A 17,406-nucleotide genomic window follows, 5' to 3' on the forward strand; every position below is an offset into this window, starting at 1 on the left:
TACCTAATGAACATCAATACCAATTGGCGCAGATTGTAAGACATTAACGTGCTTTCATCTCACCAAAGTCCCTAGTATAAAAAGGCAGAAGCCGGTCACGTAAGTTTGGCTTTCTCCGGAAATATACTCGTAGTTTCGGAGGGAACTCTTGTCATTTCACTAGATGCTGTAGTACAGTATTACAGTTCGCATGTACCTTTGTCAAGCTGGGCCACCTAGTGCGCCTCCCTTTTTTTTATTCCCCCTTCCCTTTCCCTTCTGGGCTCTCACATTCCCCTTCTCACACAGCTTGTCCACCAACTTGTCTTTCCGCATGTTTTTTTTCTGTCTAGGCTTTCGCAAGGACTCAGCAAGAGTCAACGAGCTTGCACGAAATTGACAGACATTGTCGTCCGAGGAGAATAAGAGTAGCTGCCCTCCTCGGCAGGCAGTAGCATGGAACTCAGGCAGTGATTGCATACCCACAGCTCCATGATATAGTACCCAGCTGAGCCATGTCGACATGGATTCCAGGACGGGTTTGATGGTTGCAGTATCGAACAAAGAAAATGGGAAAATATGCTAAGGGGCAATATGGTTGAGGGCTAAGGCATCAATCAAGAGGGAATACCGAGGACGACCTCCCTCCTTAGCACTGTCCGAAGATGCCACCCTTTGGGTCTAGATTTGATCCCAGCCGCACCCGAAACGAAAACAAAAAAGAGCTAGAAAAGTCAGGAACTCAACATGCATGAAGTATGCGCATAGCCCACCTGAGAAAACGCCGAAAAAAAACCCCACTACCCATGGAACCAAAACGCCATCTTCCGCCTTTCATTTGCCCATGAAGGATCAATAAGAGTCGACACATGTGCACACTTTTCAAAGAAAGTATGGAAGCAGAGCACTCAGCGCCGGACACGTAACAGCCGATTATCCCATCTGATCTTAAGACAAATCGACTGAACCGGACTTCCAAACTTAGAAAAATGAAGATCTAAAGAAAAAAATTATGATACATAGGTGGAGGCATTACCATGGCATCATGATCATTGAGGCTTTACAGTCCTATTGGACAATAAAGCTGCAGATCGACTGTAGGAATCTTCGGAGGACAAGAGCGCCCTGCTTCGTTTCCACGAAGAACAATCGCAAGGAAATGTTGTAGAAGAAAGAGAAACGAGAAAGACAAGAAACAATTGAGAGGTCGCATCAGCTAATATAGTCAGAAATGACAAATGGGGGTCGCTTGATTAGGATGCCGGCATGGGCTGTGGTTTCCCGCCTGCCTGTGCCGGTGCTCTAATTGACCTATTTCCGTCTGCTTGTCCGCCACGGCGCTGACCCTGACCACGGCCCCCACGGTAAGATCCTCGTCCCCTGGTGGAGTTGTAATGCCCACCGTTCGTATGGTTGCCGTGACGACGTGGCTGGTTCTCTCCGTTACTTGCGTTCTGGGCCGTAGCCGAAGTCTGGCGAGGCTGTGGAGCATTGGCAATTGGGCGAGGAATTGTCTCCGGCGTGTCATACACGTAGAGCTTCTTGTCAATAGTCTGAGGAATGGGCTGTATTTCAGTACCCAGTTCCTGTTCAATCTTGTACAGATTAAAGCGATCATCCCAATTTATGAGATTGATCGCCAACCCCAGGTGTCCAAAGCGACCAGATCGGCCGATTCTGTGGAGATAAGTCTCGGCATTCTTCGGAAAATCGAAATTGATCACGACATTCACGGCTTGAATGTCAATACCTCGAGTCAGTAAATCGGAGCAGACAAGGTTCCGACAGACGCCGTTTCTGAAATCGTGGAAAACGCGGTTGCGGTTATGTTGAAGCATTCGTGCATGCGAATAGAAACAGGAGTAGCCCAGTTCGGTGATCTTCTTCGCCAGAAGCTCGACACGGTTTGTAGAGTTGCAGAAGATGATAGATTGGTTGATCTGAAGTTTGGAGAAAAGCGTGTTGAGGCAGTGGACCTTCTGCTTTTCCTCCACGAAGGCATAGTACTGAGTGATTCCTCGCAAGGTCAGCTCATCCATGAGGTTGATCTCATAAGGGTTGCGCATGTGTTTATCCTGGGCAACTCGTCAGCCGCTAAAGCACACAAAGGAGGTTCGCGAAACAGTACCTTGAAAGATTTCACGATCAAGGGAAATGTGGCACTAAAAAGCATGACTTGACGGTCTTTAGGATGAAATGAGAGCAGTTGTTCAATGACGGGCGTGAACTCGGGAGACAGGAGTTTGTCGGCCTCATCCATGACGAACGTGGGACACTCCGAGAGATCTGCTACACCTTTGCTGGCGAGGTCGAGAACTCGTCCCGGTGTCCCAACAATTATGTGCACTGCATCGTTCAAACGGATGATATCGTCGAGCAACCCTGTACCTCCCGTGGTAACCATAACATTGATGCCCAAGTGCTTTCCAAGTGTTTTACACACTTGAGAGGTCTGAAGTGCAAGTTCTCTTGTGGGCACTAGAATTAGTGCCTGCGTCTTCGTACTCTTCGGGTTAATGCGTTCTAGCGTAGGAATAACAAAGGCCGCAGTCTTTCCCGTTCCATTTTTCGCTCGTGCCAGAATATCTCGCCCTGTGAGGGCGACCGGTATCGTCTCTTCTTGAATAGGGGATGGCTTCTCGAAACCCGCCTCAAATATTCCCATCATTAACTCCCGCTTGATGTAGAAGTCTTCAAACTCGAGACCCTTTGTAGCAGTGACATCCTGCAACACAGTTAGCTTGGTAGGATCCTAAAGCTGGAAACACCAAACGCACCTCCGTCTGTACTCTGGTATCTTTTGGTGGAACGTTCAGCTGTTCTTTCCATCTAGCGTCTGTAGTCGTTCCCCTGAAGCACAATTTGTGTAAGTTTGCTATCCTTTGAACGATACCCGCAGGGCGAAGAGAAACATACCCTAGCTTTGTATTGCTGAGTTGCGAGGCAAGTGCATCAGCCATGGCGACAGGGGAGTGTGGCGGAGATGTGTCAAGGTGCGGTGTTGAGATGTCGAGTTTGTGAGGATCGTCACGCCGGTAGGTTGAGATACAGGTTCAAGGGCGTGAGGTGACTGTCTTAAGGGAACAGGTCGCACGAAAGGGTTGATAATAACCTTGGAAATTATATGACGGTGTGAGTCGGTTGGCCACTTCCTAAGAACAGTTGCCTGGGCCAGAGGTCAGCTGCTTGCCAGTTTCACGGGGAAAGAGCGTTGTTGCCCACTTGGGTTGAAAGTGGCATACATGGCTTGGGAGGGAAGAGAGTTGTCCTTCTTCTGGGGGCTAACAGGACTAAGGAATATCCAGCACGTACCTGAAGGAGATGAAATGTATTGGACAGGGTGTAAAGAGAGACCCTAGTCGATCTTGAAGGGCGATTAAGATCAGATGGAGAGCAGTTTAGCTACGAGGCAATCTGATCAACGCTGAAGACGGTGTTTAGGTGGTAGAACGCCTCAAGAAGGTATAGCGCGTAGAAGATAGGAGACGTTTTAGGGTGAAAGCCGTGGATGTATCGAGATGGTGTTGGTGTCTTTTTGCAAAAAAAAAAATGGCTTCAGAGAATGAAAGTGGTGTGGATGGTGGATGGACAAGTCTGGCAGGATTGAATGTCGAACTGGACCTGTGGACCCCCGGTCGGCGACCTTGCCGCTTTGGGGTCAGTGCGTTGCCGCCGAAGCCCAGTGGGCACCAACTGCCACCACCTGAAGCATCCAGCTGTCAGTGATAGTAACAATAGCCGCCTGTGGCGACCTCGAAAGGTAGATTAATGGAAGTGCCAGTATATCTCCGATTTACCAAACGCAGAGCATTCCGGTTCCACCACCAGAAATTTTTTACCTGGTAATAGTTCTCCATACCATGCCTTAGTAGAAATAAACGACGGCTAGATGAGATTCCTATCCTTTTGTCAGAGCTTAGAGACGCCACAGATTACATGTCCTGCGGCTTTTGGGAAATGTTCTGATAGTTTCATTTCTGTAATCATACAATTCAAAGGCGTCTCTACACTAATTCCCCTCGTACATTATATATCATTCCGTCATATCACCGTTGGAACGACAGAGTAGTCTGACCACGCTCCGGCTCAGCAAGCCTATGATTTGAAATCCATTAGCATACGTGAACATTGCCCATGGCCAGTTTATTGATAGACGGTGAACTTACTCCTTTACTCGCACGTCTGGTGCTAGACTGATCTCCGCCCTTGACCCGGGAGTAATGAGGATAAACTGCCGCCCAATGGATCTTCTGGCTGCAAGCATCTGAAGGATGCAGTATTAGCAAATAATATGCATATGAAGGAGCGAATAGAAACATACAAGCATGTCAATGGCCATTTTCCGATTTACAGAGTCCATGTACACATCACTGCAGAACGGTCAGTAAAGACTATCATCGACGGTTGTGTCTAGCACATACAACTCATCCAGGCAGCGAATAGGTGACCCCATAGCTTCCCACAGAGACAGTAACAGGCAGACCTGCGAGAACGACTTCTCACCACCAGAAAGAGTCCTGGCACCTCTTCCAGTGCTGTCTTTTGTTATATCAGGCTCGACCTGCAGAAGGCCGTCAGGGCTGCACATTATCAACAGTGCTAAGAATTCGCACCTGCAGATCCAAAAGTTTGTTTTCGTGGTCTGCCAAAAGACGACCGCGAAAACTCCGTTCACTCAAGAGATATGTAAACTGCGCCTTGGCACGCGATGAAATATGGGCTCTGAATAAATTCCACCGACGCTTTCGACTTCCAAGAGTATTTTTAAAAATCTGCGGACTAGTTTCAGCAAAAAAAAGAAACCCTTAAAATTCCGAAAATCATCAAGTTGTACCTGTGAAAGCGTTTCAAGCTCTGTGATTTGGCGCTTGGCGCGTTCATATGCGTTGTTTGCATCCATTGCCTCTGCGGCGATTTGATCTCTAGAGGCACCCATCCTGATCCACGTCAGCCTAAGCTAGAGAGTGAAGATCAAGAGGACTCACTGTTCGTCGAAGCGCTGAAGATCTCTGTGGAGCCGGTCAAGCTTTTTATCAAGGCTACTTGGAGTTTCGCCTTCGGGAACAGGAACTCGTGGTGACACCATACTAGCTTTTTCGTTATAGTCAAGAATACGAGCAACCATCTGCTCTAGTTTATGCTCGATACTTGCTCTTTCCTGCTTTGCGTCATCGACTCGTCCAACGGCAGCATTCTTGTTGCCCAGTGCCTTTCTCCGCTTGTCAATAACCTTCGACTCCTCGCTCCGAGCAACGCGAACCTGCTCTTCGAGAGTAGCGATCCGATTATCTTTGGCAGCCATTTCTCGCTTAATCTTTTTCAGCCTCTCCATAATGGCATCCATGGCATTGACACCATCGGCATAGGAGCCTTCATTCAGGCGCTTTTCTTCCTCGGCTTCTTGAAGAGTTGCTTTAAGTACGTCGAGACGCCCATCTTCCGCACTCTCCTTTTCGAGGGCATCTTTAAGCTCTTCGACTTGGTCATCAATCCTCTGTACGGCAATTTGTAATTCTTTTTCGCGGTTTCCATGTCTAACCAGAGCTTGCTTGCAGCTTTCTAGGTGAGACCGGGCGGCACGGAGCCGCTGATCGAGATCGTGTAATGTACGCTTGAGGCCATCAAGTGCCTCACGTTGTATCCTGCGAACTTCAAGTTAACGATCCGGACGATTTATCGAAGACATCCAAAGTGACAAACCGAATCTGTGAATCTATATCCGTCCTCATTCGCGGTCTTCCAGTATAGGCTGGAACAGGAGCCTGACTTGGTTCTCCTGTTCGACTATAGGAGAGGTGAATCCCTCGCCGTCTGTCTGCTTGATCGATACAATAGCATCGCTTCACGTTCCTCGGACGCTGGTCATCGAAAAGCACGGAAGAAGCTTCCTCTAACTTCTCAATGAGCAGCATTTGCTCTATACCGTGACTGATAATCAGCTGCCTGCGAACCAAGTCATTGTCTATCTGCACTCAAAGTTAGTCTGAAGTGTGAAACCCCGATAAGTTCATGTTCGGCATACTTCCAAGACTCTCAGTGCAGTATCAAATCTAGAATCCGGTTCGTGCTGCGAGGTGTCAATGTGGCCTTCGCTGCCAATGAATATAGGACAGACGCTAGTATCTCCGTTAGAGAATTATATTTAAACGGGGGGAGCAATACTTAGGTACCAGTTGACTCGCTGCATGATATTAGACAGAATATTCATATCACGTTTAGAGGTAACGACGAAGCTGTTAAGCGTCGTGCCGAACGAATTCTCTAGAATTGAGGACCACTCTGGCTTCAGCAACTTCACATGATGGCCTATAGGACCAACAGGACGCTTGCTAAAGGATCCTTCTTGCTGAATCGCTCTCAGAAGAATCGGCATCCTCTCGTGGAATCCTGCATCCGGTGACCCACGGTCCCTTGTCAAGTTTCGCAGAAGATTTTCTGCTTGCTCGATGTCGGATCTCTGCTTGGCAATAGGGGAGGCCCTGGATTTTACTTCTTCTTCAGCCCTTCGGACATCATCACGCAGGCGATTCACGTCCTGCTGGTGTTCCTCGTAGCGTCTTCTGGCTTCAGCAGCTTCAGACTTCTTTTGCTCAAGTTCTTCCTGCCTCCGGACGTAGCTTCCGCCGCTGAGCTCAGCAAGGTGCTGGGTTTCCTCGGCAATCTTCTGCTCCGTCTCTTTAATTCGTGATTCTGCTGCTTTCAGATATTCGCGTATTGCGCGTTGCTGAGCCTGCAAAACATCGTTAGACGGAGATACAGGACTCGTGGACAGGCAGGAACGAACTTGCAAATCATGCCGCTCGTTCATTGCCTCATCAAATCGAGCCTTTATTTCATTTCTCTCTTCCCTTTCTCGGTCAAGATCGGCATCCGCTCGTGCCACGGCTTGGGAAGCGGCCTCGGATTCTCTCTCGGCTTCTTGGAAGACAGCATCGAATCTGGTCACATCAGATTCAGCTGCAGCTATCACCTCGTCTGCCTTGACAAGCTCTTCGTTTAAAGAATCGCGAATCTGGTCCTTGTTAGCATAAGTGGTTGGAATATAGGACTCGGCTGCTCTTCCTGACCCTCTCTTGTTCCTCGACTTGAGCCCAGGCCATCTGGCTTCGGAGATTCCTGATCTTATCCCTAAGAGACTGGTGTTGGTCAGACATCTCCAATCTCCGCTGCGCTCTGTCCTTGCGATTTTCCAGAATCTTCAAATCATCTCGACGGCCTATGAGCTTTTCTTCGATCTGGTCAACTGACTCTTCAATCAGGCGATAGTCATGATCAAGTTGCTCCAGTTGCACTCCTTTCACGAAGAATTTGTACTTCTCCGCAGGGCTAGAAGTGCTGAGGAATTGACGGGCCATATCTTGAGACAGTACATTCATCGGATTATCTATCTGTAAGGAGAAGAAATCCGTTATGGCATCTAATTCAGCCTTCTTCGTAGATATGATTCGCCCATTTTCACTTTTGATCTTGAAACCGCTCGTCCCATTCTTGGAGAAATGGCGTTCCACAATAATAGATTTTCCATAATCATCAGGCATATATGCACCGTCACCTTGATTCTTGATTCGGACAATAATGGTAGCAGATCTGTGGGCGAAGCTTGTCAGAATACAGAAACCCCAGTCACAAATAGCGAACTCACTCTTTGCCCTCCTTTATGAAGCTCTTGAGGCTTTGGCCTCGATTAGTAGCAGATGCCTTGCCCCCTAAGCACAGCGTTATCGCTGTGAGAATCGCGCTCTTTCCGCTACCATTCTTTCCAACAATGAAATTAATCAAGGGCCCCAGCTCAACGTAGAAATGTTCATGGCACATGAAATTATAACAATCCACCCGCTCAATAATCCCATGATCAGCAGGTACGTTGGGCTCGTCACTTGCAAACGAATGTTTTTCTTGGATGATCTGCGTCGCGCGCAGTTCAAGCTCATCCTCATCGTCGAGCGCGGCAGCAATATATCGTTGTGTCTGTTCCTCCCAGTCATCATCATCTGCTTCAGATTCTTCTGAGGACATAGAAGCACTTGAGGTCCGAGGCCGCTTTCTCTGACCAAGTTTGTCAGCTTAGAGAACTCATGTCGATTTGAGGGAACATACCGAATCAATCGGGCTGTTACGCGTCAACATATCTTCTTCATCACTGTCTGCAGCGTCCAAAGACGCTCTCGAGCGTTTCAGAGGTGCCATCGCAGATTCGAACCATGAATACTGGACCCAACGTGAGTTAGACTATCCTCGTAAACGATTTTGTTTTGTTCAGCTCCAGAGTTCTTCGGACCCCTTCAACCGCGTCGCTGCGCGTCACCAGCGGGACAGCGCCCGCGCTCCAGCAATACTCTCCCTAAACGGTTAGTGCTGAAATGTCGGCCAAACCTAACAACTTCAGCCTTGCCCTATCAGATATACAACAGAGAACCCGCTTGGGTCCACGGCTCTTCAACAGCCAAGTGTCCGGCAAGGCGAGGGGCTAGCAATCGTTCACCTACAGCTACCTCACCCCTGTTACACAAACTGGCGCTCTACAGGGAAAGTCGCAGAAATGATCTTATCGCATCTTGGGTGCTCTACGAATGACTTCTCTGCTAGGCTCAAAACAGGCAAAATGATGAAGGTTAAAACCGAAAGATCCAGGACAATTATAGCCTCGATTCTTAAAATTGCCATTCCTATGGTTGCAACAAAAGCAAGGCCAAAGTCCATAGACTCGCAGAAACCTTTACGGTTATACTGTCACGCAACGATGGGCTCCTCCGCAACGTAGTGCAGATAAGCACCCAGAAGCTTTGTTCCCTGGATGTAATTCGTCTTGTCAAGCTTCTCGTTGATGGAGTGCGCTGCGTCAGTAGAGCTGCCCATGGGCAACAGTAGTACGTTCTTGCCAGTAGCTTGCTCAAAGGTCAACGTCACGGGGATACTATCGTTTCGGTCAGCATAATAGCTCGCGGCAAACGGATTGTAGAGTGAGCAAATATCCTCGTACATACCTGCCGCCCTCACGAGTCATGTCCGGCTCAACTCCAAAGACCTGTTTCACAGCCTTGCTTGCTGCGGTGAAGTTCCAGTGCTTGGGGCTAGCGACCCACCATTTCCCTTCATGTTGCAACCAAACGTCAAGTTTGTTCTTGCTGTTTAGCTTTGCAAACTCTGCTTTGACATAGTCAAAAACAAGCTTGTTCACGTCCTCGGATTCCATATTTGGCACTGTCCGGATTGAAAACTTGCCAATTACTTTGGCTGGAATGACTGTCTTGGCTCCAGGAGCAGAGTACGCGCCCTCGATACCATGAATAGACAGCGACGGATATCTCCACCGAGCCATTAAGGTCCTCTCCTTGGTTGGATGTATACTCGTCTCGCTTCCCAGAGATTGATGGAGGTCTTCCATTGTGTAACTGATCCCACTATACAGAGTCTTCTCCTCTTCCGTCAGTGGTGCCACGAGATCCATAAGACCCGGGATCAAGATGTTGCCTTGAGAATCAACCAGCTTTGAGAGAATGGTGACGAGATCCGTCATGGGCTCGTGGGCAGAACCACCGAAGACGCCACTGTGAAGGTCCTGGGCTGGTCCCGAAACGCTGACGGAGTAATAGTTGCAACCTCGGAGACCATAGGTCAGACAAGGCTTCTCTGTCCCCAACCAATAATTGTCTGATATGCAAACAGCGTCTGCATCCTTGAAGAAATTCTTACTCTCAGCCTGGATGAGTTCATCCAGGCCTTCTGAACCGTATTCCTCCATGCCTTCAAAGCAAAAGAGTAGGTTGACTGGAAACTCGACACAAGCCTTCTTGTGAGCCTCGATCACGTTCAACCAGCCCAAGATAGGCCCCTTATCATCTGTACTCCCACGACCGTACATTCTTCCCTTGTCATCAATTGTCAATTCGAAAGGCTCGCTCGCCCATCCATCCTCCTTCAAGGCAGGCTGGACATCGTAGTGCCCATATACGAGGATTGTCCGCTTGTTCTTATCATTGCCATATCGGGCCATGACCACGGGCGGCAGATCGAGGTGCTCTTTTCCAGGCTGTTTGCCGAGCGGCCGTTGGTGCACCTCCGCCCCGAGCGCCTCTAGCTCGGAGGCGAGAAATTGAGCCATCTGGAATCCGATGAGAGGGCAATAAAGTCAGACAAGTGAGGCTAGAATCGAGCGTTGAAAACTCACCCTGAAAACATCCTTCCTGTTCTCATCCTGAGCGGAGACCGATGGGATGGCCACAGCCTTTCGCAAACCTTTGACAAGGTAAGCCTAACTTCTGTAAAGAGGTGCCACGGCTTTGTAAAGCGATGTAGGAAGCATCACATACGGTCAATAAAGGAATCAGATAACTGGTCCACCCTAAGCGACATGTTGAGTCAGTACTCAGAACTCTCTTGGCAGTTAGGAGGGGACAATCTGCCTACTGTTTGAAGAAAGGTTCCAGCTGAGGCGCCATCTTTGGGTCGTCGATGTGTCCGTAAAAGAAGCGGCGAGGTGTAGAATGAGATAATCTCGGGATAATATGTCGATGTCTGGCTGGAAGTGAAGAGGACAGCAGTCGCCTGCAGTCTGGGAATGATGCTGCGATACGACGGAGGGGCACAGCGGGGAACATCATGCGGATGGGGGAATGTTTTCGGGCGAATGAGATCAGGCGTCTTACAGCACTCTGGTCTACCTACCGTACTAGCCTTGGAAGATTTTAGGTTCTGGAGCCGGTTAAAACAAAAAGACCCTAAAAAGCGGAGATACACGAAAAATACTAGGTACCATCCCAGCATTTTCTCAGTAAGAGATCAGACTATCCAGAAATAAAATACAGACGCCATACATTCATTGATGCTAGAAGCTAAAATACAAGTGACATTTATACGGATGTAGTCAACCTCTGTTCCATGGTTGGATCAATATTTGAAAAGGACAGCTGAGGCATGTCCGGTGGCAGAGACTCAATCCCGGATAATGCCACTGCATGAGAAAACGTCACAACAAGCACCCGCTGTTTTGAGAGCTCACTCGTCCCTGCCCCACGCTTCCTTCCGGAGTTGTCTATCTTCTCGTGCCATGCGTCGCTTGACGCCCCATCTCGACTGTACTGCTTCGAGCACTTGCTTCTGTATCTCCTTCTTCTGCGGACTGGCTTCGCAGACCATGGCGATGAAGAGTGGTGAGCAGTCGAAACGCCTGGCCAGTTTCCACCTGCTCCATGTCATGGGGTCACTCAGACGAAGCTTGCGGATCTCCTCTATGTCTGCCGGTGTCAAATGATATTTCTTCTCGTCCGTCTTCTTGAAAACAGGCGGAAGATCCTGCTCCTTGGGCTCCCCGGACGGAGAATCGGAGCGCAGTGTCCTACGGACGTCATCGGGAGGCAGGAACTTGGTAGGCGTGTGGTAAACGGACGGCGCGCTCGACGGAGGATTGTAAATAATGTGGTCGTGGGTTTGGTTGGCCGAGGGCCCAAAGGAGGCGTCAGGTTTCACGCGCAAACGCTGCTTGGTCCGCCGGTACGAGGACTGATTTCGCCGAAAGACCAATGCGGCCGACTCGCACCAGGAAGGCAGAAGAAACGGCAGGGTAAGGAAAGGCCGTCTGGGGACGATAGAAGTGGTCATGCTGACAGGAGAAATTTCAATCGGTTTGGAAATGCTCAATGGGAAAATAACTGACGGCAGCTGGCGAGTGCGACGGTAGATTGTCGTCGTTCGTACTGCCGAAGGGCGAAAATGCAGACCTGATGATGACACTATTAAATGGAGGAATAGCCGGAGTAATAGTGTGCCATTATCTCAATAATCACACAGCGAAGACAGGAAGAGAGCCGAGGTCAACGGCGGGTAGGACGTATGGACATGGATGGTATCTTTTTCCGCCAAACTGTCTTGCAAGAAGAGTCTGAACTTTAGGACGCGGAGACGGAGCTGGGAGGTCCCGTGACATGTTAGCCTTGCAACCTGAGGCCGCAAGAACCGTGATATCCTATCAGCTCTACACAGCGCGCAATAACGCAATATAAGTATTTCTGTACTGCATAGGAGGCATCCATTTCACAAGGGTAATGTATCATCGCGTACACGGCACCCTAGGTACATTAGCATTATATGTGCTCTGTAGTACCGCGCGGGGGCCGGGCTGAGTAGTCCGTACTGCCCTCCGTCCTAGAGGAATCCGCTCTCTGTCGGGATCTTCCAGGAAGAGAGCAGGATCAATTCTAAGAGACAAGAGAGTTCTTTTGCAAAGCCACCTCACGGACCCCATCCTGGTTCTGTCGTCCTCACAAGCTGGCCTAGGCTTATGTCCCGACGTCCCTAGTCTCCCGCGCTCCTCATCATTGACCAACCCGAATTCCTCTCCAGTTAACCCCTCGGAGAGCACCTCAGTGCCGTACTTAGAATCTCGACATTACTGCCTATTTATTCACTACTGTGTAGATTTGTTGAGCACGCCAGGTATATGCAACACACTGTCTATCCCTATTCGCCTCGTGGGGTCTATCGTTCTGGTCGCTTTGGTCTGTGCCTCTCACCTCTACGCTTGCTTCTGCGCGGCATTTACCCCCTCTCCCCCTATCGTCCAATATTCAGTCCTGCGCTTCAACCCATTAATTAGTGCTGCATCCTGAGGCTGCTCCCAAGGATCTCAGTACGTTCTCCTCGCTCGGTTCATGCAATTTCTATCCTCTAACCCCGTTACCACCCCCTTTCATTCTTCCCGTCCCACTCGCAATCCGCCAGCGTCAGTTTGAATTCAGCACATCCGTCTTGCTCCCACCGTGTCTCTAGCTCCTGGAGACCTCCTTTCGATTCCCTGAACTGCTCTCTGCTGCCTCCGCAACACTCAGCATCAGCGCCAAATTGTTCAGTTCCGGTGGTGTCTAACAGTCATATTTAGCGATTTGACAGACGACGGGCCTGTCGCAACAGACAGCCTCTGGTAACGAAGAGTACGGACGCCCTCGCTCTCCTGACGAAGACTTCATCGTCTTGGAGGCGTGATCTTCCGCCTCTGCGACTCAGAACTTGGTAATGGCGGCTGTGCAAGATGAATCCCAACCCAAGACTGCCAGAGTTCACGAGTCGGACTTGAAAGCACCCGCGGACAATCCGACTAGCCTACCTGAACGCGAATCGCTCCTGAGCCAAGGGATTGCATCCCAACCCGAGAGATCAAAGGATGGATCCAATACGGGTACAAGAAATACCAAACGGAGGCCCTTGAACTTGGGTAACAAAAAGAGCGTCGAGATGCAGGAAAGCAGCTACGAGGCCCAGGCAATGTCCGCAGCGTCAAATCCGACTACTCCGTTCACCGCGATGCGTCCGGTTTCTCCCCTCAACTCCCCAGATCTTATCCAACCGTCTGCGTCTCCCCACCGAGCAAGGCATCAATATCGATCCCCATCATCGCCAGCACGGACGTTCCGCTCGTCTTCTCCACGTATGCATTCGCCTGCTTCGTCGCAGATATTTGAGCGCAGCGTCCAGGAAGACATTATGCCCGCTCAGGCGTCGCCTTCCATCCCTTCGCACATCATTACCGAGAACCATATACCCCCAATCTTGGAGGCCTCATCTGCCGCGATCACAGACGATCGTCTCGATCCGGATTCTGTAGAGATTATTACACACAGCATGCATCAACCTGCCGCTTTTACGGTTACTGGCACTGGTACTGCAGACCACTCCATAGCGTCATCGTGGCATGAAGATGTCGGCTCGCATACTCTCGAACCAGACGATTCGGCCTCCAACTATGGAGCGTTAGATTCCGCCGACGTTAAACGCCTGAGCTTTATTTCGTTTGCTGATGTGGTTCACGCTGAGCACGCCGAGAGCGGCGAGCAATTTTCCAATCGGGACTCTCTCCATATTGCGGGTTTGTCGAGCAATCCCGCTACCCTTGCAGCTTTGAATCGGTCTCCATCCCCTGTACGTTCTCCCGTATCTTCCCATGGAGTTGGCACGTCACCCCCCACAAGTGTGTCGCCGTCATTCAAGGGTTTGGAGACCTCACCGAGCCGTGCTGGGCGCGGCCCCGGAAGCCCACTACTTCCTGCACACAGCCCGCTATCCAGTAACTTTAGCGGAGAGCTCAACGTTGAGACTATGCGACAGGCGTTGAGGCGGACAGGAAGCGGTGATCTTGGCGGTATAAGGAGCCTGCCTTTGAGCGCCGTAGGCAATGACGATGGGACCTACGATCGTCCCATCAAGTAGATTCTCACATTTTGCTCATGATTTTTTTTCTCTGGTTATAATATACTCGCTACATCTCTTTGATTGGCGTTCTTCGCTGGAGCGACAGGGTTGATGCCAGGGGGTCTTATGTTGGTCATAATTTCTTTGAACAGTATTGGTTCTTCCAGTCATGCCACTTTTGAGCCGGGTCTGTTCCAACAATGTATGTATGAGTTGCATTAATTCATCGTATCGGGATACTCTCTTACTGAATGCTCTGGTGGAATCAACGGACGGAGATGGTTATTTTTCGAGGAATCTCGCGGTTTCAGTCTTAGTAGCGTTCTCCAAATGTCAGACACGTCCAGAATCCCGTAAACTAAACGGTTGGCTACATCTTAGGTGATATATCCGTACACACTAGGGACAATAGATCAAGCCACAAGGCTAGGATCACATACGTGACTTTGTGGATTTCTCCACAGCATGAAGCCACGGGTTATCACTTAATATTCTAGCGATGACTAGCACCGATTATATAAACAAAAAAAGGCCCGCTCGCCACTTACAACGTTCGTAAAATGGCTAAGTTTGCAGTCTTACGTTCTGCACTGCATCCAGAGCTCGCTGGATTCTAGCGCAGAGATCTGGCGAATCTTCGAGTCCGACACTAATTCTCACCAGGTCCGAATCCACTCCGAAAGACCTCGCCTAAATGTTGCCATCAGCGTCAAGGGGCACGAAGGCGTTAGCATGAGATCAACTTACCCATTCCAATTCTTTATAGTGCGCCAGAAGTGTATAGGGGGAACTAAAACAAGTCGTTAGCGAAAAACGTATCACACGAACAAGCAATGGCAGCCACTGACCTGAGCGTGAAATTTGTCCCAAGACTTGGCCCTTTCATAACTTCCAGGATATCAAAGAAAGCGACAGCTTCGGCGGTTGAATGGAAGGTGACAGAAAACAGACCACCATATCCGCCGCTGGGATTTCGACAATCTTCGTAGAATGATCTCGTGGGGCTATACTTGGGATAGTAAACTTCTCTGACTGTAGTTTCGATCAGCACAACTTAGCATTTACAAATGTAACGCGGCTGACTTACCAAGCGGAGACGCTTTCAAAATTGCAGTAACAGCTTCAGTGGTTGCATTTATTCTCTCAATTCTCGAAACAAAATCACGGCTATTCCTCTCAAGGAAGACGGCATCTTCGGCCCAGAGGTTATCTTCATATTCCGAAGCAAGGCATCTCTTCAAATCCCGGTAGTAATGCCCGTGAGGATTGATGACTGCACTCCCTCCCATAACATTACTGTCCCCGCTGAAGATCTTGGTCAAGCTGCTGACAACAACATCTGCGTAAGGTAGTACGTTGACATTGAGGAAATTCCCAACAGTTTCATCCACCACCACTGCAAACCCATATTTATTCGCAAGTGCGCGTATGCGTTTGAGATCCGGCGACTTAAGCAAGGGATTCCCTGGGAACTCGGTAAACAACGCAAGAAACTTCTCGCCGCTGCTCAAGCGTCGCTCTAGGTCATCCAAATCCTCAGAGGAAGCATGCCCGTAGAACAAGCAGCCAGGTCCCCACTTTTCTAGGATCTTCAATGTGTCGATGTAAGGGAATCCAAAACATATACTTTTCATGGGGCCCCTAGCATGTAACAGGATTTGATGGATATTGAAAATGGAACTCATGCCAGTGGGAAAGAGAAACACATCGTCTTCCGTCAGGCCTGCAATCCTCCCATCAGACGACGTCGTCTCCAGGGCCTCGCTCAGGTCGACGTCCGCAGTCAGTGAACCAGCGATCCGCCTCCTGACTGCCAATTTAGCTCTGTCTGCTAATGAAGTACTCAGGTTACGTCCGAAGCGTTCTTCGATGAACTGGGCAAACTCCCCCTTGTCTGGCGCATCTTTGCTTGCTGGGGATGGATCGGTATCTTTAACAGTAGAAGGCAAGGCTTCTTTGAGCGTCCCATTTAGCGAGCCGGTTCTCTGGTACCTTCTCGGACCCTTGCAAAGCCGCTGGGACTTTACGTCTGCCGGGCTAGATTTCTTGTCCTCGACGAGGTATCCATCTTCCAGTGCCTTGAGACAAAACTCGCTGCGACGACTAGAGATGCCATCACCGGTGTGCTGCCAGACTTGCTTGGCAATGGGTGCGTACTTTCGAGGGTACAAAACACAGGACAATCGTGACGTGATATTAGAGCTACCGTCAGTATCTGCTGTCGCAGCTGCGGCCCGAGGCGACGGAACGAAATTCACAACGCGGACTTTGTCGGTATCTTCAGGGGAAACCTTGGAGACAAGAAAGGAATGGCAGACCAGGGCAGTCTTTGGAGAGGGAAAGAGTGTTGCAGACTCGCCATCGGGATCACCGTAGCGACGTACGATCTCGCGGGCAAGGTCCTGGATACTAGGATGCACGAAGAATCTTGGGTACCCGCACTGCATTTTGCTCACCACCCATTCTTCGCCCTCCTCGTATCCGACGTTGGCCCTCCATGTCGGCAGAGACACACTGACTGCCTTTTAGAGAAAATCAGCACTCAGAACATGACTTGGCTTCTTTCGCACATAGCGCAAAGCAGAGATAGACATGTTACCCTAGCCTTCACGTCAAGAGGGAGGAGGCTTGTATGAATCACGAGCAATGGCAAGCCAGAGGGGGGCATAAGAATACGGAAATTGGAACATACATGGGCCGTGTTCGGAGGGAGGGGCCCTCCGAGAACTTGGAGCATCCTGGCAACGAAGATCAATCCCCGCAAAAAGCAAGGAGACTGAAGCCACAGAAGCAGCGCAGCTGGCTGGCACGAACAAACCGATATCAGACCTGTGAGGTATAGAAGGGTGGATTGAGGAGGGTAGAGTCAGCGAGCAAGCGGAAAGCGGTACGGCGTATCAGTACGCAGGACTCCGTACTTCGGCCTTCGGACTTTGGCTGTGCTGCTCAACATGGTTTAGGCCACACACCTCGGTAAGATGTGGATGGCTGCGGGAACCGACTTTTTTTTATGTACGATGTTGGAGAAGATACAATATACAGTCCTTTTAGGGGTCAACAAAGAGTCGATCCAAAACTAACGTAATCCACGGTCGAGCAGTCCGTATGACCGAGCGGTCCATTTTCTCCGCGCACCCCATTTATTTAATATATTCATCTTTCTACGCGTCTCTTTTCAACACTACCATACAAAATGCCTATTTCTCAGGAGAATTGACTTCAAATGGCTATATCTGCCTCTAAAGA

The 17,406-nt window shown here is 49.7% G+C and overlaps 6 protein-coding genes across 6 annotated transcripts; 1 reads left to right on the top strand and 5 right to left on the bottom strand.

The window, feature by feature from the left end:
- Positions 1-1,232: 1,232 nt before the first annotated feature.
- On the bottom strand, positions 1,233-2,939 carry VTN00DRAFT_7449 (uncharacterized protein; the record flags this gene model as incomplete). The annotated part of the gene is made up of 4 exons (XM_069434197.1): positions 1,233-2,054; positions 2,108-2,704; positions 2,757-2,829; positions 2,896-2,939. The coding sequence occupies 4 exons, from the start codon at positions 2,937-2,939 to the stop codon at positions 1,233-1,235; spliced, it is 1,536 nt and encodes a 511-aa protein (XP_069287503.1).
- A 1,086-nt stretch (positions 2,940-4,025) lies between these two features.
- Positions 4,026-8,166, bottom strand: VTN00DRAFT_7450 (uncharacterized protein; the record flags this gene model as incomplete). The annotated part of the gene is made up of 14 exons (XM_069434199.1): positions 4,026-4,074; positions 4,146-4,243; positions 4,301-4,349; positions 4,401-4,540; positions 4,593-4,751; positions 4,814-4,916; positions 4,965-5,621; positions 5,680-5,945; positions 6,002-6,095; positions 6,150-6,709; positions 6,764-6,991; positions 7,047-7,566; positions 7,622-8,025; positions 8,077-8,166. 14 exons carry the CDS (start codon positions 8,164-8,166, stop codon positions 4,026-4,028), a joined length of 3,417 nt encoding a protein of 1,138 aa, XP_069287504.1.
- Positions 8,167-8,709: 543 nt separating this feature from the next.
- On the bottom strand, positions 8,710-10,418 carry VTN00DRAFT_7451 (uncharacterized protein; the record flags this gene model as incomplete). The annotated part of the gene is made up of 5 exons (XM_069434200.1): positions 8,710-8,893; positions 8,964-10,081; positions 10,148-10,215; positions 10,290-10,321; positions 10,387-10,418. The coding sequence occupies 5 exons, from the start codon at positions 10,416-10,418 to the stop codon at positions 8,710-8,712; spliced, it is 1,434 nt and encodes a 477-aa protein (XP_069287505.1).
- Positions 10,419-10,974: 556 nt separating this feature from the next.
- On the bottom strand, positions 10,975-11,577 carry VTN00DRAFT_7452 (mitochondrial 54S ribosomal protein mL58; the record flags this gene model as incomplete). Its single annotated transcript, XM_069434201.1, has 1 exon — positions 10,975-11,577. The coding sequence occupies one exon, from the start codon at positions 11,575-11,577 to the stop codon at positions 10,975-10,977; it is 603 nt and encodes a 200-aa protein (XP_069287506.1).
- A 1,410-nt stretch (positions 11,578-12,987) lies between these two features.
- Positions 12,988-14,178, top strand: VTN00DRAFT_7453 (uncharacterized protein; the record flags this gene model as incomplete). The annotated part of the gene is made up of 1 exon (XM_069434202.1): positions 12,988-14,178. The coding sequence occupies one exon, from the start codon at positions 12,988-12,990 to the stop codon at positions 14,176-14,178; it is 1,191 nt and encodes a 396-aa protein (XP_069287507.1).
- A 546-nt stretch (positions 14,179-14,724) lies between these two features.
- Positions 14,725-16,897, bottom strand: VTN00DRAFT_7454 (uncharacterized protein; the record flags this gene model as incomplete). Its single annotated transcript, XM_069434203.1, has 5 exons — positions 14,725-14,850; positions 14,908-14,950; positions 15,009-15,192; positions 15,248-16,682; positions 16,853-16,897. 5 exons carry the CDS (start codon positions 16,895-16,897, stop codon positions 14,725-14,727), a joined length of 1,833 nt encoding a protein of 610 aa, XP_069287508.1.
- Positions 16,898-17,406: the final 509 nt, after the last annotated feature.

Source organism: Thermoascus crustaceus (genome assembly GCF_041956765.1).
Source record: "Thermoascus crustaceus strain CBS 181.67 unplaced genomic scaffold VTN00scaffold_4, whole genome shotgun sequence".
In the NCBI taxonomy this organism is placed as follows: Eukaryota; Fungi; Ascomycota; class Eurotiomycetes; order Eurotiales; family Thermoascaceae; genus Thermoascus; species Thermoascus crustaceus.